This window comes from Salmo salar, chromosome 16, assembly GCF_965601325.2.
Source record: "Salmo salar chromosome 16, fSalSal1, whole genome shotgun sequence".
NCBI classification, from domain to species: Eukaryota; Metazoa; Chordata; class Actinopteri; order Salmoniformes; family Salmonidae; genus Salmo; species Salmo salar.
Genome location: NC_138306.1, coordinates 29,978,788 through 30,001,450, shown reverse-complemented (window position 1 = coordinate 30,001,450; position 22,663 = coordinate 29,978,788). Strand labels below are relative to the sequence as shown.

General features: G+C 42.1%; 1 protein-coding gene across 2 annotated transcripts in view; it reads right to left on the bottom strand.

Moving 5' to 3' along the window:
• Positions 1–541: 541 nt before the first annotated feature.
• The window catches only part of plin1 (perilipin 1), a 33,514-nt gene continuing 11,392 nt past the window's right edge, over positions 542–22,663 (bottom strand). The window contains exons 7-9 of one of the 2 annotated variants that reach the window (XM_014149137.3): positions 22,164–22,295; positions 21,396–21,590; positions 542–1,501 (exon numbers count right to left, since the gene is read on the bottom strand). In XM_014149137.3, the coding sequence (XP_014004612.1) occupies positions 1,178–1,501; positions 21,396–21,590; positions 22,164–22,295 (651 nt within the window). In that variant the 3' untranslated portion in view covers positions 542–1,177. Of the gene's footprint in view, positions 1,502–5,207; positions 5,505–21,395; positions 21,591–22,163; positions 22,296–22,663 lie in introns of those variants that run through there. The other variant, XM_014149138.3, reaches the window with a different exon arrangement.

The following is a 22,663-nucleotide window of genomic DNA, read 5'->3' as shown; positions in this document are numbered from 1 at the left end:
TCATAAATGTGCAAGAATTACTAAAAACATGTTTTTCTCTTTGACATTATCGAATATTGTGTGTAGATTGAAGGGGGAAAAGTATATAATACATTTTAGAAGGCAGTAATGAAAGGCAATGAGGAAAAAAGCATGGGTCGGAATACTTTCTGAAAACACTATATATTTTGAATATATATATTTTTTAAAGTAAGGACTTAATGCAAAAAAGTGAGGATGTGCAAACAGACACATGCTACTAAGAAACAGTCATGAAAGTGTCATTTAAGAATATTTTTAATGGTTTAATGTCATGCATGTCCCTCATCGTGATAAAATGTGGGTTATTTCTTCAAGACAGTCTTTTGTTCAACATTTTCCCATGGCAGGCAGTAAGAAGGAAAGATGGAACCCAGGGTCTGATTTCTTCTCAAATCCAATCTATGAATCCCTCTAATGACAGAGTGACACAGAGCTCAATGTGGACAGGATCAAGGCGTCACTTCATTGATCTGTCTGTTCTTAATGATTCAGCTATGTTATAAGCTATGCTATTGAGCACAGTCACATTGTTTCAGGCCAATTATTTATTTAAACCCTGGATTGCTGATGCTATGTATTTGCCATTGTGAGGCTTTGAAGCCGTCAGTCCTCCATAGGAATTAATGGAATTCTACATTACTTCAATGAAATGTTTAAAGGACAGAATTACATGTATTTAAGTATTTTCTGTCGTAGTGGGGACAATAAAATTCGTAATCTCAAAATTATACTTTATGGAAAATGTTTTGCCATTTTAATGTTTAGCTGACATTTGAAAGTATGCTTTAGACTAAACGTGGCAGAAATTTATGTCGACATTAACAAATGCATTTCTATAACTTCCAAAATATCTTTGCCAAGATGGAGGTGCGGTGGCTTCAACACGCCCCCTCCTAATAGTCATCTCCTGCATATATAAATCATTGTTTCAGACATGGCTTTGTCTATTAGCTATGTATTTGTCAACAGAATAGGAGGCCTTCTTTCAAGCAAAGCTTTGCCATATCACAAAGAAACACACAAGTATTACATTCGTAGACCTTTGACATACATGATTGCACTTGCTGTTACTGCATAAAGCTCTACAAATGCTGTTGCAATGGTTCAATCACAGCATTGTTGCAAGCTTGTATTAAATTGCTTCTAGTTGACACTGTTAATCATACATTTGAGTTGTATCCTTCTGAATGGGCTCCACAGTGACAACATATTTAGCGGTGGGGCTGTAGCGGCGGGAATACACATTGTGTGTATATGAGGAGTTTTGGGACCTCATAGCGATCTCTCCTCTCCGTGGGATGCGCTGGGTGACGATAGAGGTGTCGGACTGGCCCAGTATCATCCTCTGCTGTTGGGGGATCTGCAGCAGGACCCTTTGCTTGAGGAGCCGGGCCTCATCAGAGATCTTTGGCTCCCCGTCCTCCTCATCCCCAGCACTGCAACCAGGCTCGGAATCCTTGTAGGAGTATAACCCTGGAATCTGTGTCCAAAGAAAACAAAACCATGATAGCAATTCATCCAAGTAATTAGGACTAGCTCTAATCCTTTTCATCTGAATCATTACTTGTTTGGTTATTGTCTACTACAGGGGTGATTTAATGAGTGTCACAGGCTTAGTGGAATTCATGGCAAGGTCTGTGTCGTCGTCGTTCCCCCTACAATGGCTTCTTCAAAAATAACCTGCTCTTGCCTAATTGCGACACGTGTCATCTGGGCCTGCAGCTAATTAGAATATCAGACAGTGTTTTCCCAGAAAAGCCAGCAGGATTCTTCCTCTGTGTGGGACAATTCAAGTTAGAGCTACTCGCTGTTTGTTCAGGGAATCAGGAGCTGTATGATGGCAAGGAGAAATGGAATGACATTCTGATGGATTAGTTATATTTCATTAGGAGGCTATTTGAACAAACAGGCCAATGAGGCCAAACAGACTGTTCCCTTCATAGATCATACCAATGCATGCAGGCCTTTTCATGTGCCGATATTACCCAGAATGCATCTCACCACCTTCAGGCAAATCTGAATTTGAATTTAAAGTGCCTTCAGAAAGTACTCATACCCCTTGACTTATTCTACATTTTGTTGTGCTACAGCCTGAATTCAAAATGGATTAAATGTTTGTATCTACACACAATACCCCATAATGACAAAGTGAACACGTGTTTTTAGAAATTTGTATAAATGTATTGAAAATGAAATACAGTAAGATCTCATTTACATAAGTATTCACACTTGAGTCAATATGTGTTAAAATCACCTTTGGCAGCAATTACAACTGTGAGTCTTTGAGTAAGTCTAAGAGCTTTGCAGACTTGGACTGTACAATATTTTCAAATTCTTAAAAAAAAAAATCTTCAAGCTCTGTCAAGTTGGTTGTTGATCATTGCTAGACAGCCATTGTCAAGTCTTGCCATAGATTTTCAAGCCGATTTTAGTCAAAACTGTACCTACTGTAGGCTAAGCAACACCAGTGTATATTCGGCTTTGTGTTTAAGGTTATTGTCAATCAAATGTATTTATAAAGCCCTTTATTTTATTTTATTTTATTACATCAGCCGACGTCAAAGTGCTATACACAAACCCAGCCTAAAACCGCAAACAGCAAGCAATGCAGATGTAGAAAGTTGAATTTGTCTCCCAGTGTCTGTTGGAAAGCAGATTGAACCAGGTTTTCCTCTAGGGTTTTGCTTGTTCTTAGCTCTATTCTGTTTATTTTACACCGATGACTAGCATACCCAAAACGTGATGCAGCCACCACCATGTTTGAAAATATGAAGAGTGGTACTCAGTGATGTGTTGTGTTGGATTTGACCCAAACATAACTTGATGTCCTGAATACAAAGTTAAGAGAATTTGTAGTCCTGAACTTAGACTGGCCATAACAAAGGGGTTGAATAATTGTTGACTCAAGACAATTCAGCTTTTCATTTTTTATTCATTTGTAAAAATTCTAAACATAATTCCACTTTGACGTTATGGGGTATTGTGTGTAGGCCAGTGACAAAAAAAACAATTAAATCCATTTAAAATTGTAACACAACAATGTGGAAAAAGTCAAGGGGTGTGAATATTTTTTTGTGAATAGTCTGTTTAAGGTTCACAAATCAATAGTGAGTTATTAAACTCTCCCCCTAAAAAGAGGTTTATCAGTAAGCCAACTTCATCGCATCTGTGACACAGAGGAAGAATATGATAGACAATCATATTCTCTCCATGAGCGTTTTTGCTTGAGTGGATACCCCGATACCTGCTTGATAAAGCTAAAAAAACAAGTTAAAAGCTTGAACAGAAGCCAATTACTTAATAAACCCCAACAAAGACAGAAGGGTTTTCTGTAAACTATTTACTTACTTTCAATAATAGCCGTAATGGCATCAAGTCTATTGCCAAACATTGGCAAATTATCAGACTCTTTAGTGTTTTTGTAATGATATTTATATCCCGCGCCTTGAAAGGACGTCATGGAGAACATAAATCCACTATTAGACATCAAGATATCACCTCGCCAGTTGCGAGACACTTTATAGAAGAAAAAAATAATTCTATTAATGAATTGTGTTGCGTCAGGATCTAAAAAGGTTCATCCACCACCTAGAGGTGACTGTCAGACTATGACAACAAATTACTCCAAAGAGAAGCGATGTGGATATATAACTTAAATTCTGTACCTCCACACGTTTAAAACGAAGAACTAGATTTCGCATTCTTCCTTTAAGCCACATTTATGCTCTTATACAAGAACACTTTCCATATCAGATTTTGCATATCGTGTATGAGTTAGCCCCACATATTTATCAACGGCTTTGTCTGATGTCCTTTGTGGTGAGCTATCTCATGAATTGATGGGACGTATTTAGGTGAGCAGACACCCCTGGGCGATTGATTTGCGAGTTGCCCTTTCGTGCCCACTCCCATACCCTATAATTCTGTATCTTTTTGTGACTAATTTGCATACAGGTAGACCAGAGTGGCCGGGTCCCTGATTGGCAGATGAGTGGCAACCCTGATTAGAACCATCTGCTGCTCATCTGTTGTTCTTTACAAATGCTGCTTTGAATTAAAGAAAATTGTACACACTGAATGTGGCTGTAAAGCCAAAATGTCAGTGTACGGTTCAGATAATGAAGTAAGCTTTATGCAATATATTTTTGAGTGCGAACCCATTACACTGCTTTGTCTGAATACTTTCTGAAGGCATTGTACATCAAGGTCTAGTCTGTCCTCATCTGAAACTTCTAAAGAATTATGACCCTATGTATATCCAGTAAAAGCATGATAAAATGACTATCACTGACAAACTGGCCTGGCACATGGTACCTATTTGGATTGGATAAATGCGGTCTTTCATAATCTGATTAATAAAAATAAATGAACTTGGTTGTACTTTTTTTGTCCCACAGCTGACAAAGCATCAAGTTCTAACCGTGTTGTCGCTGTGATGAAGTTCATGTTGAGTTTTTAGTCACCTGTTTGCTCCACAGATTTAGAAGGCCAATGGCAATGTCACAGGAGGTAAATGGGTATTTTCTCCATGTTTGTCTTTATAGCACATTTCCCAAGCCACAGCTTTCTCAGACAATGGAATTTCCCCATTCCTTACTGAACACAACATTCCTTTAGCTCATTAATGAAGAAGCAACTGAAATCAGGTTGGATGTGTTAGATAACGCTATTGCTGGTTGTGTTTGGCTAGCTATCTTTTGATAAAGCTAGGCAGGCTAGCTAGCTAGCTACCTCATTACAACATAGTTAGGTCGTAGTTCATACAAGTTTGTGTATTGTCATATATATAGCTGGTAATGTAACGTTATAAATTTGATACTGCTAGCGAGGCAGGCTAGATAGATAGCTACAGACTAGCTAGCTAACGTTTTCATACATGTCGGATTTACAAATTAGTTTGTAGCTCATACAGGTGTATTCTGTATTGTCAAGAGCAAAACTAAATAATTGGATGCAGCTATGGTGGTAGATAACTCATGCCTGAGGCTGAATAATACAGTGAAATAAGAGCAACAAACCATAACAGCGTCACAGGCCTGAATCTAATCCAATCTGAGGCTACAGTTAGTCTACACCTGTAAAGCATCAAATTAGCTTGTCCCGAGTTACTACCCTGATGACACAGATGGCTTCATCAACAACGGTAATGTGTGTTATGTGAAAGTGTATAAAAAAAAAATACCAAGTTTGATAAATTAGTAATTTAATTAATTACCCAGTCAAGCTGATACAAGTAGTAGGGTCATTTTGGTTGTGAAGTGCATTATCAAAAAGCTTTGTTCTTTCTTTATAACAAAATGCAATTTACCACTTGGCTATCTATTGTATCACCTGTCACAGGCACCCCAAGTCAGCACCAACTCATAAGATGAGGAAATACATTGATTATGAAGATGTCCAGTTTACAGCCGATCATGAAACATAGAGTAGACCAGCAAGGGGACCCTCAGCATCACGCAGACATGCCCTTGCTTTGAGCAATCCTATAAATGGAACAGGGAGGACACTTGAAATCAGGTTGGTGACATTTGACCTGGTCAAAAGTCAGTTTCAAGTTGTCCAAATTCACCTTCATAACCTAGCCTGGTGGAACAGGCCTGACCGCTTCATTTACCATTCTATTTCACTTCACATATCATGATATCTTAAGTGAAATAGAAAGGTGAATGTAGTGATCAGGTTAGTTTCACCATGCTAATCATAACCACCATTGATAATGTAATCAGTGGTCTCTGTGTGTGACCGACCAGTATATTTGATGAGGGGCCAGGAGCTGATCTACGCAGCCATGCCCATCAATGGGGCGCTGGCAAAGATCTCACCTCTAGCCTCACCTCGACTGCTTATCAACGGTCGTCGATGGGGAGAATTAGGTAGGTTTAGTCTGACCTGTTCAAACTTCAACATAGTATATGTTTGTTTGTCAAACATCACTGGTAATAGAAGAGTGACTGTATGTGTTCACAGATGCGTCTATGGAGCCAGCACTTGCAAGATGATGTGATGAAGTCGTGACCAACAGACAAGCTTGAAACTGACATCTCTGAATGGAGAGAGACCAGGCACTCAACACATCCACAATGTGGGACTGAAGTCAATTACTAATAGTACAGCACAGAGAGAAAAAAAAAGTCCAGTATTTGTATCACCCTTTTCATTCCATGTGTCTCTGATGAACTCTGCCTTAACTCTAGCTCTTTCTACAGATGGAGAGGATCGTAGATGTTTTTACGAGACACCAGCCTCGGTTGTTTGATGGGGTGACCATAATTGGGCAGATGTTATCTGATCTGTTCAAACTTCAACATAATACCTGTTTGCATGAGATATTACCTCTCCTAACTGCCATTGGTAATAGAACAGTGACTATGTGTGTATGTGTTCACAGAAACATGTATGGGAGCCAGCACATGGAGATTTGTCCAGACAGGCAGACAGGCTTGGAGAGAGACCTGGCACTCAGCATTACAATTTTACTAGACAACTTTTACTGTCTTTTTTTAAAATTATTGAATGATATCAGTCCATATGGGGAGGGAATAACTGGGTATATTCTACAGCAGAATCAGAGAACCCCTGATATATACGGGACACCACACAGGATGACCACTGACATGTTTGTCAAGGTAGTCCCATTACCACCAGACAAAATGCTGATAGACACAGTATGTGTATTGGCTGGGAATGACAATGAAAAGTGTAAGATGCACACTGTGATATTAGCAGAACACTACTTCTATGGTATTATGATAAGGGTTGTTTATTCTACATGGACCTGCTACTAAATTTGAAAGTTATCAAAACACTTAGATAAGATTATCTACATGAATGCAATTGCTGAATTTCTCATATTACTTCATAGGCTATTGACCTATTCAAATATTATTTGTCACATGCGCCGAATAAAACAGGTGTAGAACTTACTGTGAAATGCTTACTTCCAAGCCCTTAACACAGCTCAAGAAATAGTTAATAAAATATTTTAAAAAAAAACTAAATTGAAATAAATACAATTACATAATAACGAGGCTATATACAGTGGGTACCGGTACCAAGTCAATGTGTTGGGTACAGGTTAGTCGAGGTAATTTGTAAAGTGACTGCATAGATAATAAAACCGGGAGTAGCAGTAGTGTAAAAACAAGGGGGGGGGTGGGGGGGGTCAATGTAAATAGTCCGGGTGGCCATTTGATTAATTGTTCAGCAGGCTTATGGCTTGGGGTTAGAAGCTGTTAAGGAGCCTTTTGGTCCTAGACTTGGGGCTCCGGTACCGCTTGCCGTGCGGTAGCAGAGATAACAGTCTATGACTTTGGTGACTGGAGTCTTTGATAATTATTGGGGCCTTCCTCTGACACCGCCTAATATATAGGTCATGTATGGCAGGAAGCTTGGCCCCAGTGATAAACTGGGCCATATGTGCTACCCTCTGTAGAGCCTTAAGGTTAGATAACAAGCAGTTGCCATACCAGGCGGTGATGCAACCGGTCAGGATGCTCTTGATGGTGCAGCTGTAGAATTTTGAGGATCTAGGGACCTATGCCAAATCTTTTTAGTCTCCTGAGGGGGAAAAGGTGTTGTCGTGCCCTCTTTATGACTGTCTTGGTGTGTTTGGACCATGATAGTTTGTTGGTGACGTGGACACCAAGGAACTTGAAACTCTCCACCTGTCGATGTTAATTACCTCCCCTAACTGTTCAGCCATCCTTTTCCTATAGTCCATGATCAGCTCCTTTGTCTTGCTCACATTGAAGGAGAGGTTGTTGTCCTGGCACCACACTGCCAGATCTCGGACCTCCTCCCTATAGACTGTCTCATCATTGTTGGTGATCAGGCCTACCACTGTTGTGTTGTCAGCAAACTTAATGATGGTATTGGAGTCATGCCTGGCCACACAGTCGTGGGTGAACAGGGAGTACAGGAGGGGCCTCAGTGTTGAGGATCAGCATGGCAGATGTGTTGTTGCCTACCCTTACCACCTGGGGGTGGCCCATCAGGAAGTCCAGTATCCAGTTGCAGAGGGAGGTGTTTAGTCCCAGGGTCCTTAGCTTAGTGATGAGCTGTGGGCTCTATGGTGTTGAACACTGAGCTGTAGTCAATGAACAGCATTTTCTCATAGGTGTTCCTTTTGTCCAGGTGGGAAAGGCCAGTTTGGAGTGCGATTGAGACTGCTTCATCTGTGGATCCGTTGGGGCATTATGAGAATTGGAGTGGCTCTAGGGTTTCCGGTATGATGGTGTTAATGTGAGCCATGACCAGCCTTTGAAAGCACTTCATGGCTACTGACGTGAGTGCTACGGGGCGATAATCATTTAGGCAGGTTACTTTCGCTTTCTTGGGCACAGGGACTACGGTGGTCTGTTTGAAACATGTAGGTATTACAGACGAGGTCAGGGAGAGGTTGAAAATGTCAGTGAAGACACTTGCCAATTGGTCCGCGCATGCTTTGAGTACAGTCCTGGTAATCCATCAGGTCCCGCGGCTTTGTGAATGTTGACCTGTTTAAAAAAAGGTCTCTCTCACATCGGGAACAACTGGGGCTCTCATGCATGCTTCAGTGTTTCTTGCCTCGAAGCAAGCGTAGAAGGCATTTACTTCTCTGGTAGGCTCGCGTCACTGGGCAGCTCACTTCCTCTGTTATCTCACCATACGTCTGCCAATTGTTTTTTTTTTATCTCAATCTGCAGGAGGTTTGTTTGTTGTGATTAAGTGGGGGGAAAACAACTGGGCATGGTTGACAGATGGATGTGTCTTGTTGGTGCCAAGGACACACCCAAATCAAACCACACCCCCAAGCCAACTCAGATTTCACTTCTGCCATGGCCGCCAGCATTTCTTGAGGAGCAAGCCAAAAACAAGGCCAAATCAGCAGGTGAAGTTCCACTTTAATATAAATAATGCTGGTAGTTTGAATGAATCCAGCGTACAATAAATAAATATATTCCTCTCCAAGATGGCGTAGCAGTCAGACGTATTTGTCCTACGTCTTGTCTCATGTGTATATATATTTACATCTTTTCTTCGCATATCTTTTTATATATATTTTTTCTAAAAACTCAACCTCAAAACACTACTGCAACCCGCCTCACCAATTTAAAAAAATAAGTATTATTTACCTCAAATCTGAAATCCTCAACAGAAGCTAGCTAGAGGTTAGCCAGAGGTTGGCCAGTTCACTGGCTAACATTGGAGTTCAGCTAGCCACGGTTAGCTGTCATCAGCTATCCCTTAGTTTAAAAAGCTATCACCAGTTTTTTACAGCGCGACTCAGACCAGAGCATACCGGACCTATTTTCTCTCCATGTCCCCGGATTTCTACCGCAGGCTCTGGACATCTACACCTGGATCTTGCTGCTAGCTAGCTGCTACCCAAGTGACTATTGGCTAACATCAATTATTCCGGAGCTAGCCAGCTGAAGAGTTCCATCAGCCACTCCTGGGCTACAATCACCTATCCGGACCTGTTTTACTGCCGATGCGGAGCCCCATCGGGCCTCCACGACTGGACTACCGAAGTTATCTGCCCGAGGGAGTTATCCAACTGGCCCCTCCGTCACGACGTAACCTGAACGCCCATCTGCGGCCTTCTAATCGTTAGCTGTCTTATCGGCTAATATCTGGTTTGGTCTATTGGACAGTTTTCTTGGGCCACTATAACTATTTTGCCAATTGGACTGGCCCCCCCCACCACACGGAACCCCACTAATCTACAGACGGAAAAGCACAAGGTGGCTAAAAACAGACCTCCCTCCATCTTCTGCCAGCTTGCTACCTATGATCCAGCTAGCTCTCTGAATCTCACGGGACCCTTATGATCACTCAGCTAAGCATGCCTCTCCTTAATGTCAATATGCCTTGTCCATTGCTGTTCTGGTTAGTGTTTATTAGCTTATTTCACTGTAGAGCCTCTAGCCCTGCTCATTATACCTTATCCAGAGCAGTTCCACCACCTACACATGCTATGACATCTTCTGGTTTCAATTATGTTTCTAGAGACAATATCTCTCATCATCACTCAATGCCTAGGTTTACCTCCACTGTATTCACATCCTACAATACCTTTGTCTGTACATTATACCTTGAATCCATTTTATCGCCCCCAGAAACCTGCTCCTTTTACTCTCTATTCTGGACGTCATAGATGACCAATTCTCATAGCTTTTAGCTGTACCCTTATCCTGCTCCTCCTCTGGTGATTCCAGGCCCTGCAGTGCCTAGCCCCACTCCTATTCCCCAGGTGCTCTCTTTTGATGACTTCTGTAACCGTAATAGCCTTGGTTTCATGCATGTTACCATTAGAAGCCTTCTCCCTAAGTTTGTTTTATTCACTGCTTTAGCACACTCTGCCAACCCGGATGTCCTAGCCGTTTCTGACTCCTGGCTCAGGAAGTCCACCAAAAACTCTGAAATCTTCATCCCTATCTACAACATTTTCAGACAAGATAGAACGGCCAAAGGGGGCGGTGTTGCAATCTACTGCAGAGATAGCCTGCAGAGTTCTGTCCTACTATCCAGGTCTGTACCCAAACAATTTGAACTTCTACTTTTAAAAATCCATCTCTCTAAAAACAAGTCTCACCGTTGCCGCCTGCTATAGACCACCCTCTGCCCCCAACTGTGCTCTGGACACCATATGTGAACTGATTGCCGCCGCCCCCCCCCATCCCATCTATCTTCAGAGCTTGTGCTGCTAGGTGACCTAAACTGGAACATGCTTAACACCCCAGACATCCTACAATCTAAGCTTGATGCTCTCAATCTCACAAAAATGATCAATGAACCTACCAGGTACAACCCCAAAGCCATAAACACGGGCACCCTCATAGATATCGTCCTAACCAACTTGCCCTCTAAATACACCTCTGCTGTTTTCAAACAAGATCTCAGCGATCACTGCCTCATTGCCTGCATCCGTAATGGGTCAGCGGTCAAACGACCTCCACTCATCACTGTCAAACGCTCCCTGAAACATTTCAGCGGCAAGCGTTTCTAATCGACCTGGCCCGGGTATCCTGGAAGGATATTGACCACATCCCGTCAGTAGAGGATGCCTGGTTATTTTTCTTAAATGCCTTCCTTAAATAAGCATGCCCCATTCAAGAAATTTAGAACCAGGAACAGATATAGCCCTTCGTTCTCTCCAGATCTGACTGCCCTTAACCAACACAAAAACAGCCTGTGGCATTCTGCATAAGCATCGAACAGCCCCCGTGATATGCAGCTTTTCAGGGAAGTTAGAAACCAATATACACAGGCAGTTAGGAAAGCTAAGGCTAGCTTTATCAAGGAGAAATTTGCTTCCTGCAACACAAACTCCAAAAAGTTCTGGGACACTGTAAAGTCCATGGAGAATAAGAACACCTCCTCCCAGCTGCCCACTGCACTGAGGATAGGAAACTCTGTCACCTCCGATATATCCACTATAATTGAGAATTTCAATAAGCATTTTTCTATGGCTGGCCATGCTTTCCACCTGGCTACCCCTACCGCGGTCAGTAGCACTGCACCCCCCACAGCTACTCGCCCAAGCCTTCCCCATTTCTCCTTCTCCCAAATCCAGTCAGCTGATGTTCTGAAAGAGCTACAAAATCTGGACCCCTACAAATCTCCGGGATAGACAATCTGGACCCTTTCTTTCTAAAATTATCGCAAACCCTATTACTAGCCTGTTCAACCTCTTTCGTGTCGTCTGAGATTCCAAAAGATTGGAAAGCAGCTGCTGTCATCCCCCTCTTCAAAGGAGGGGACACTCTTGACCCAAACTGCTACAGACCTATATCTATCCTACCCAGCCTTGCTAAGGTCTTTGAAAGCCAAGTCAACAAACAAATTACGACCATTTCGAATCCCATTGCACCTTCTCCGCAATGCAATCTGGTTTCAGAGCTGGTCATGGGTACACCTCAGCCACGCTCAAGGTCCTAAACGATATCGTAACCGCCATTGATAAGAAACAATACTGTGTTGCCGTATTCATTGACCTGGCCAAGGCTTTCGACTCTGTCAATCACCACATCCTCATCGGCAGTCTCAATAGCCTTGGTTTCTCAAATGATTGCCTCGCCTGGTTCACCAACTACTTCTCTGATAGAGTTCAGTGTGTCAAATCGGAGGGCCTGTTGTCCGGGCCTCTGGCAGTCTCTATGGGGGTGCCACAGGGTTCAATTCTTGGGCCAACTCTTTTCTCTGTATACATCAATGATGTCGCTCTTGCTGCTGGTGAGTATTTAAGAGCAGTTGGAGGCCACGGAAGGAGAGTTGTATGGCATTGACGCTCGTCTGGAGGGTTGTTAACAGTGTCCAAAGAAGGGCCAGAAGTATACAGAATGGTGACGTCTTTGTAGAGGTGGATCAGATCAGATCCAGATCAGATTCACCTCTACAAAGACGTCACCATTCTGTATACTTCTGGCCCTTCTTTGGACACTGTTAACCTGTTAGGGCTAGGGGGCAGTATTGACACGGCTGGATAAAAAAACATACCCGATTTAATCTGGTTACCACTCCTACCCAGTAACTAGAATATGCATATACTTATTACATATGGATAGAAAACACCCTAAAGTTTCTAAAACTGTTTGAATGGTGTCTGAGTATAACAGAACTCAAATGGCAGGTCAAAACCTGAGAGATTCCTTTACAGGAAGTGGCCTGTCTGACCATTTCTTGAACTTCTTTTCCATCTCTATCTTTTACTAAGGATCTCTGCTCTAACGTGACACTTCCTACGTCGTCCATTGGCGCTCAGAGCCCGGGAAAAAACAGAATGTCGTCATCCCAGCCCCAGGCTGAAACACATTATCGCCTTTCTCAAGTGGCCGATCAAGGGACTCTGGGCTTAGGCGCGTGACCTGACCGCCCCCGTCTTTGTGATTTTTTCCTCTGTTTGCCGAGATTCAAAAGGCACTCGCACATCTGAGCAATCTTGTTACAGGTGCATGGCAACAGTTGAAACAGGATGAATGAAAAAAGGAAACCGCACACTGTTCTTGATAGTATCACTGATATTTAATAAGCTTACGTATCGGCCTAACGGCCTTCGTCAGAGCTTTTGTGAATTTTCAGAAAACAGCACCTCTATGTAGACCTAGCCCCACCCACATCCGTTCCACGTATGGAAAGGGGTTGGAGGCAAAGGAAAAATAAATAAGTGCTACCAAACATAACAATATGCATTTCACAAATATTACAAAAGTGTATAGACAAGACGTACCGAACACGTCCATAAAATCACAACGAGGACATAGCAAGTTTTCATTAATCATTGGGTACATCATACGAAAAAACAAAGTAATCTTAAATAGGAACATATTTTAAATTCACAACATAACATACATAGGCATTTCATCATTAAGTCCTTTAGGAAATAATGTCTGGAGGGTGAAAATCCCAAAACATTCTCTTTTGCTCAGAGTATTATTAATATCACCTCCCCTGTCTGATATCTTGACTTTCTCTATACCACAAAATCTAAAGGTAGAAATGTCATGCTTTTGGTCATTAAAATGTACTGCGACTGGATAATCCCTGTCGTTTCTCCTGATTGAACTTTTATGTTCACTAATTCTCTGTTTGAGAGAGCGGGAGGTTTTACCGACATAGCAGAGCCCACATGGACATTTAATAATGTAAATAACATGGGTGGTGCTGCACGTGATGATATCGTTAATTTGAAACCGTTTTCCTGTGTGTGGGTGGCAGAAATATTCACACTTCATCATATTGTTGCACTGTGCGCATCCTCTACATTTATAGCTACCATTTGGTAGCGGGCGTAAAAGAGCCTGGCTGATTTTCTTTCGTGGCTGGCAGTTGGCATGAACCAATTTATCGCGCAAATTGCGACCTCTCCTATGCACACTTTTGTAATATTTGTGAAATGCATATTGTTATGTTTGGTAGCACTTATTTATTTTTCCTCTGTTTGCTGAAAAGGAGATTCCCTGTCGGAATATTATCGCTTTTCTACGAGAAAAATGGCGTAAAAATTGATTTTAAACAGCGGTTGACATTTTTTGTCACGAATTGCGCCATGCGCACGACCCTTCTTTACCATTTCGGATAGTGTCTGGAACGCACGAACAAAACGCCGCTATTCGGATATAACGATGGATTATTTTGGACCAAACCAACATTTGTTATTGAAGTAGCAGTCCTGGGAGTGCATTCTGACGAAGACAACAAAAGGTAATCAAACTTTTATAATAGTAAATATGATTATGGTGAGTGCTAAACTTGCCGGGTGTCTAAATAGCTAGCCCGTGATGCCTGGGCTATGTACTTAGAATATTGCAAAATGTGCTTTCACCAAAAAGCTATTTTAAAATCGGACATATCGAGTGCATAGAGGAGGTCTGTATTTATAATTCTTAAAATAATTGTATGCTTTTTGTGAACGTTTATCGTGAGTAATTTAGTAAAATGTTAGCGAATTCCCCGGAAGTTTGCTCTATGCTAGTTCTGAACGTTACATGCTAATGTAAAAAGCTGGTTTTTGATATAAATATGAACTTGATTGAACAAAACATGCATGTATTGTATAACATAATGTCCTAGGGTTGTCATCTGATGAAGATCATCAAAGGTGAGTGCTGCATTTAGCTGTCTTCTGGGTTTTGGTGACATTATATGCTAGCTTGAAAAATGGGTGTCTGATTATTTCTGGCTTGGTACTCTGCTGACATAATCTAATGTTTTGCTTTCGTTGTAAAGCCTTTTTGAAATCGGACAGTGTGGTTAGATTAACGAGAGTCTTGTCTTTAAATAGCTGTAAAATAGTCATATGTTTGAGAAATTGAAGTAATAGGATTTTTAAGGTTTTGAGCGCCCGGCTCGGGCTGTTACGTAGGTGGGACGAATTCGTCCCGCCTAGCCCATGGAGGTTAACAACCCTCCAGACGAGCGTCAATGCCATACAACTCTCCTTCCGTGGCCTCCAACTGCTCTTAAATACAAGTAAAACTAAATGCATGCTCTTCAACCGATCGCTGCCTGCACCTGCCCGCCCGTCCAGCATCACTACTCTGTACGGTTCTTACTTAGAAAATGTGGACAACTACCTAGGTGTCTAACCAGACTTTAAGCTCTCCTTCCAGACTCACATCAAATATTTCCAATCTAAAGTTAAATCTAGAATTGGCTTCCTATTTCACAACAAAGCATCCTTCACTCATGCTGCCAAACATACCCTCGTAAAATTGACCATCCTACTGATCCTCGACTTCGGCGATGTCATTTACAAAATAGCCTCCAATACCCTACTCAATAAACTGGATGCAGTCTATCACAGTGCCATCCGTTTTGTCACCAAAGCCCCATATACTACCCACCACTGCGACCTGTACGCTCTCGTTGGCTGGCCCTGGCTTCATACTTGTCGCCAAACCCACTGGCTCCAGGTCATCTACAAGACCCTGCTAGGTAAAGTCCCCCCTTATTTCAGCTCACTGGTCACCATAGCAGCACCCACCTGTAGCACGCGCTCCAGCAGATACATCTCTGGTCACCCCCAAAGCCAATTCCTCCTTTGGCCGTCTCTCCTTCCAGTTCTCCGCTGCCAATGACTGGAACGAACTACAAAAATCTCAAACTGGAAACACTTATCTCCCTCACTAGCTTTAAGCACCAGCTGTCAGAGCAGCTCACAGATCACTGCACATAGCCCATCTATAATTTAGCCCAAACAACTCCCTCTTCCCCTACTGTATTTATTTAGCTCCTTTGCACCCCATTATTTCTACTTTGCACTTTCTTCCACTACAAATCTACCATTCCAGTGTTTTACTTGCTATATTGTATTTACTTTGCCACCATGGCCTTTTTTGCCTTTACCTCCCTTATCTCACCTCATTTGCTCACATTGTATATAGACTTATTTTTCTACTGTATTTTTTGACTGTTTGTTTTACTCCATGTGTAACTATGTTGTTGTATGTGTCGAACTGCTTTGCTTTATCTTGGCCAGGTCGCAATTGTAAACAACTTGTCTACCTGGTTAAATAAAGGTGAAATAAATAGTCAATAGTTTACATACAACTTAGCCAAATACATTTAAACTTAGATTAAAATGTCAGGAATTGTGAAAAACTAAGTTTAAATTCCCTGTCTTAGGTCAGTTAGGATCACCACTTTATTTTAAGAACGTGAAATGTCAGAATAATAGTAGAGAGAATGATTTCAGCTTTTATTTCTTTCACCACATTTCTAGTGGGTCAGAAGTTTACATGCACTCAATTAGTACTTGGTAGCATTGCCTTTATGTTCAACTTGGGTCAAACGTTTTGGGTAGTGTTCCACAAGCTTCCCACAATAAGTTGGATACATTTTGGCCCATTCCTCCTGACAGAGCTGGTGTAACTGAGTCAGGTTTGTAGGCCTCCTTGCTCACACACGCTTTTTCAGTTCTGCCCACAAATGTTCTATAGGATTGAGGTCAGGGCATTGTGAATGCTACTCCAATACCTTGACATAGTGGTCCTTAAGCCATTTTGCCACAACTTTGGAAGTATGCTTGGGGTCATTGCCCATTTGGAAGACCCATTTGTGACCAAGCTTTAACTTCCTGACTGATGTCTTGAGATGTTACTTCAGTATATCCACATAATGTTCCTGCCTCATGATGCCATCTATTTTTTGAAGTACCACAGTCCCTCCTGCAGCAAAGCACCCCCACAACATTATGCTGCCACCCCCGTGCCTCACGGTTGGGATGGTGTTCTTCGGCTTCCAAGTCTCCCTCTTTTTCTTCCAAACATAACGATGGTCATTATGGCCAAACAGTTCTATTTTTGTTTCATCAGACCAGAGGACATTTCTCGAAAAAGTACGATATTTGTCCCCATGTGCAGTTGCAAACTGTAGTCTGGCTTTTTTTAATGCCGTTTTCGGAGCAAAAATAATATTACTTCCTTGCTGAAGGGCTTTTCAGGTTATGTCAATATAGGACGCGTTTTACTGTGGATATAGATACGTTTCCTCCAGCATCTTCACAAGGTCCTTTGCTGTTATTCTGGGATTGATTTGCACTTTTCGCACAAAAGTACGTTCATCTCTAGGAGACAGAACGCGTCTCCTTCCTGAGCGGTATGACGGCTGCATGGTCCCATGGTGTTTAAAGTTGCGTACTATTGTTTGTACGGATGAAAGTGATATCTTCAGGCATTTGGAAATTGCTCCCAAGGATGACCCATGATGTCAAGCAAAGAGGCACTGAGTTTGAAGGTAGGCCTTGAAATATATCCACAGATACACCACCAATTGACTCAAATTATGTCAATTATCCTATCAGAAGCTTCTAAAGCCATGACATTTTCTGGAATTTTCCAAGCTGTTTAAAGGCACAGTCAACTAGTGCATGTAAACTTCTGACCCACTGGAATTGTGAGATTATTTCATTTGTAATTCATTGTCTGTAAACAATTAATGGATAAATTACTTGTGTCACGCACAAAGTAGATGTCCTAACTGACTTGCCAAAACTATAGTTTAACAAGAAATCTGTGGAGTGGTTGAAAAACTAGTTAATGACTCCAACCTAAGTGTATGTAAACTTCTGACTTCAACTGTGTGTGTGTGTATATATAGTTCTGTTTAGGCATGATAAAGATTTTTATATAAACAAGATCATATTATTGTATGAGTCTGTACCTACAGAAATGAAAACTAGTGGGGTGGGAAGAATGTCCACTGCTTACTGGACCATGGTGCCCCAAATAACATCCAAGTCCTGTTTGACAAGTTGCAAAGGAAATCCTAAGGCATTAACTTTTTAAAGACCCATGGAGGTGCTTTACATTAATTTCCAGTGCAAAAAAAAATAATGCAACCCCTCCCCCCCAAAAAACCATGAGGGTGGAATTTATGAGTGAGTGTATACATGTGCCATTGAGAGAACATTGAGTTCTCACCTTCCACCAATACAGGAGCCATATAATGTAAAAAAAATAACTACCATCTAACCACAAGCTAGATGAACCTCTCAGCTAAGAGGTTAGTCCATTCAAAAAAATAATATTACTTTAATATAAACAGACTAGGCAGAAGTTCTAGGCCACATCTCAGATTGCAATCAAAATCCCCTGCCAAGTACAACGTTAAGGCATTGTTTGCCAACCTGTCCTAACATTGACTTTCAATCTCCCAATAAAGGATTTACAATGGTCAGCAGGGGGTCTGGAATGTGTGGTTAAGGCTAAGTGGACCTATTGGCTGCAGAAAAAAACCTGAAGAAATGTTTTAATTGATTTAAAAAAAAGCCAGCTATCCAATATCCCTTTGCCTGAATACTCCCCAGCAGAGTATTAAGGTCCCTTGCAGAGTTCTCCTCAAGTGCAGTGGCTGCACACCCACTATGACCTTCCTATGCTGGCCAGGCCATCAGACTGACACTGAGGGAGCTGGTACCCATAATCCTGCTCACCTCCTCTTTCTGCTTCTAATGGGTGAAAATTCACTGTGCAGAGTAAATTCACTGCTAGTCAATTTACTTCGGTAACACTGGATGATTTCATTAAGTGTTCCAACTTGCAATGCTGAATAGCTAGCTTTTCACGTTGCTTGACTGGTAAGAAGCTTCGGGAGGGAGGTCACGTGCTAGAAAGCAGAGTTCCTGGGTTCGAGACGAATGAGGAAGCGGTACTCGCTAAGCAAGCACAATGACAATCTTTACACTGGCAGTACTTTTTGTCTAGCATCAATCAAGATTAACAGAAAAGATTCCACTCATTTGGGTTTCAGTTATTCTGTTTCTTGGGAAATAAATCTAAGCTCTCTCTTAGTCAGGTGACAGGAGACGGGTGCCTCTGGTCTGGAGCCGTCTGTCAGTGAGCGCTACACTGCTGTATTGTGACAGCTCTGTAAGCCATTTCTCTCTGCACAGGGTGATAATGAGGGCTTTAAACAGAGGCAACAGCGCAAACAGCAGGGTCAGGCCTCTGCCTGATGGTACTGCACAGGTATCTGAGGTGGTTACACACACACACAAAACCTAGATGTCTGCAGAGAAGAATCTGAGAAACTTGCCAAATACAGGTGTGCAAAGCTTGTAGTGTCATACCCAAGAAGACTCGAGGCAGTAATCACTGCAAAAAGGTGCTTCAACAAAAGCATAAGTAAAGGGTCTAAATACTTGTGATATTTCCGAGGGGTTTTATTTTATAAATTAGTAAAAAAAATGAATAATCTAAAAACCTGTTTTTGCTTTGCCAGTATGGGATAGTGTCTAGATTGATGAGATTTTTTAAATTCATTTTAGAAAAAGGATGTAATGTAACAAAATGTGGAAAAAGTAAAGGGATCTGAATACTTTCCGAATGCACTTTATAAACTCAGCAAAAAATAAAATGTCCTCTCACTGTCAACTGCGTTTATTTTCAGCAAACTTAACATGTGTAAATATTAGTATGAACATAAGATTCAACAACTGAGACAAACTGAACAAGTTCCACAGACATGTGACAAACAGAAATGTAATAATGTGTCCCTGAACAAAGGAGGGGGGGGGGAGTCAAAAGCAAAAGTAAGTCAGTATCTGCTGTGGCCACCAGCTGCATTAAGTACTGCAGTTCGTCTCCTCCTCATGGACTGCACCAGATTTGCCAGTTCTTGCTATGAGATGTTACTAAACTCTTCCGCCAAGGCACCTTCAAGTTCCCGGACATTTCTGGGGGGAATGGCCCTTGCCCTCACCCTCCGATCCAACAGGTCCCAGACGTGCTCAATGGGATTGAGATCCGGGCTCTTCGCTGGCCATGGCAGAACACTGACATTCCTGTCTTGCAGGAAATCACGCACAGAACGAGCAGTTTGGCTGGTGGCATTGTCATGCTGGAGGGTCATGTCAGGATGAGCCTGCAGGAAGGGTACCACGAGGGAGGAGGATGTTTTCCATGTAACGCACAGCGTTGAGATTGCCTGCAATGACAACAAGCTCAGTCCGAGGATGCCAGGACAATAACCTATCGCTCAATGTGAGCAAGACAAAGGAGCTGAACGTGGACTACAGGAAAAGGCGGGGCGCACAGTTGACGGGGCTGTAGTGGAGCAGGTCGAGGGGCCAAGTTCCTTGGTGTCCACCTCACCAACGAACGATCATGGTCCAAACACACCAGGACAGTCGTGAGTGGGCACGACAACCCCTTTTCCCCCTCAGGAAACTGAAAAGATTTGGCATGGGTCCTCGCATGCTCAAAAAGTTATTCAGCTGCACCATCGAGAGCATCCTGACCGGTTACATTACAACCTTATATGGTATCTGCTCGGCATCTGACCGTAAGGAGCTACAGAGGGTAGTTCGTATGGCCCAGTACAAAAATGGGGCCAAGCTTCCTGCCATCGAGGACCTATATACACTGGGCGGTGTCAGAGGAAAGCCCCAAAAATTGTCAGAGACTCCAGTCACCCAAGTCATAGACTGTTTTCTCTGCTACCGTACCGCACGGCAAGCAGTACCGGAGCGCCAAGACTAGGACTAAAAGGCTCCTTAACAGCTTCTACATCCCCCAAGCCATAAGACTGCCGAACAATTAATCAAATGGCCACCGAATTATTTACATTGACACCCCCCTTCCTTTGTTTTTACACTGCTGATACTCGCTATTTATTATCTATGCATAGTCACTTTACAAATTACCTGGACTAACCTGTACCCCTGCACATTGACTCCGTACCGGTATCCCCTCTATATAACCTCTGTCATTTTATTGTGTTACGCACATCATTTTTTACTTTATTTGGTAAATATTTACTTAACTCTTTCTTGAACTGTATTGCTGGTTAAGGGCTTGTAAGTAAGCGTTTCACGGTAAGGTCTACATATGTTGTATTCGGCGCATGTGACAAATAAAGTTCGATTTGAAACTGAAATCACTAAATAAGAGTGTCTGAAATTAAGCCTTGTCAAGGGCCTATAAAGACACTGCAGATTGTTGAAATTATGCATGCACTGGGGCCACCCTGAACAAAATGTTCCTTTAGTTTACATACAAAAACTATGAATTAGAAGAAAACATCCACTTGTGCCAGTGGTCAACTGTACCCATACGGGTGACTTCATTTCCTGAACAAATCCTTTGAGGTACAGTATATGCAATAGGTAATGTGTACACACTAAAATCCTGTCCAATATGTAGTCACTTAGCCATATAAAGCATTGTAACCACTTCTTGATCTGATTACTTCCTACAGTATGTGATACGGCCCTCTCTGAAGAGCTGAGCTGGTGTTATGATCACACAGATAATGGATGATTGGGTTGGGGGATGGAGCAGCTCGCTCCTTTCCCCACATGAGGGGTTCAAGTGAAGGGAACGCCAGACAGAATCAATGCATGTGAGGGCCAAATCAAATCAGGGGATGGCAGGGATGACGGAGTGACTCACCATAACATAATAGGAGATGCTGTTCACCACACGCTCCCGGGCACTGCCCACGGTCTCCAACAGGGCACCCAGCCCGTTCTTAGCCAAGCCAAAGGTGGTCTGAGGGGCACTCTTCACACTGGACACAACTAACATGTAGTTAATCTGCAGTTGATAACCAAGGCCACTCACCAGGCGCTGCAGCCCACCACCTCTCTGAAACACAGGGACATGAATGTAATACAAGGTGAGTATCTGAACAATTCTTTACCATACAACAACACCACCTACTCACATGGTGTGGCTCATTATACTCTGCTAACCAGGCAGCCTTTTCTGAGCAGTAAATCAACATAAACAGTACAACATGTATTGTACATATGGGTATTGTCTTGGCTGTCTGCTAGGGTGAACCTAGAGGCCAGATTCTGTATGTTGTGTAACAGCACTTCAGATTTCTTTATCCACTCCCTAAATTATACTTCAGTAGGGGGAGTCTCAGGGAATGCGAGCTGAATGTTAAGAATGTACAGGATTTGATTACATTTTCTGAGAATACCATGAGGTACATCAAGGGTCGCATTTGGAGACTATTTTAGGCATATTTGAGTGTGGCAGACATGACCACATCAATCTAGAGAAATACTGTAGCACAGGGGGAGCAAAGACTTTACAGTAAAACATCCTCTAATGACAATAATGAAATTACCTAAATTACTATTAAAAAATATAAAAAGATGGTGATGTGCATTGTTTGAGACCTGCTCTAAGGATGTAAGGGTTCATAACCTTCTGAAACTCTGCTTCTGTCTCTCTGCTCCTGTCTCTCTGCTCCTCCCAACTGAAGAATCCCATCACTGAGCTCTGAAAGAACAGGCCCACTGTTTCCACAGCCTCAAGGTTCTTCATGGCATATTCAGTCTGGCAGGGAACAGTACATTTTCAAAGTCAATTTTAATCATCCATAACAACATATTTGCAAAAAACGAAATGTTACAGTAATAACATGATACTTAGTAACAAGTCATTTTTTAGAAGCTTCTATATCCTTATGAAAGAGGGTTCAATAAAATAACTTGCCTCGCACACTTTTCCAGTCGATTATTTATAAAAGTTTGAGTAGTATCTAGAACTACTGTAAGCCTTATCAAACCCACAACTGAGAATGTTCTTTCAAGAGCTAAGCTTTTGCATTTATTTGGTGACGTCAGACACAAGGCCACTAAGTTGTATCGACTCAGACCACCATCTTATGTACAGCCATTCTCAAACATCTGGGTAAATCCATT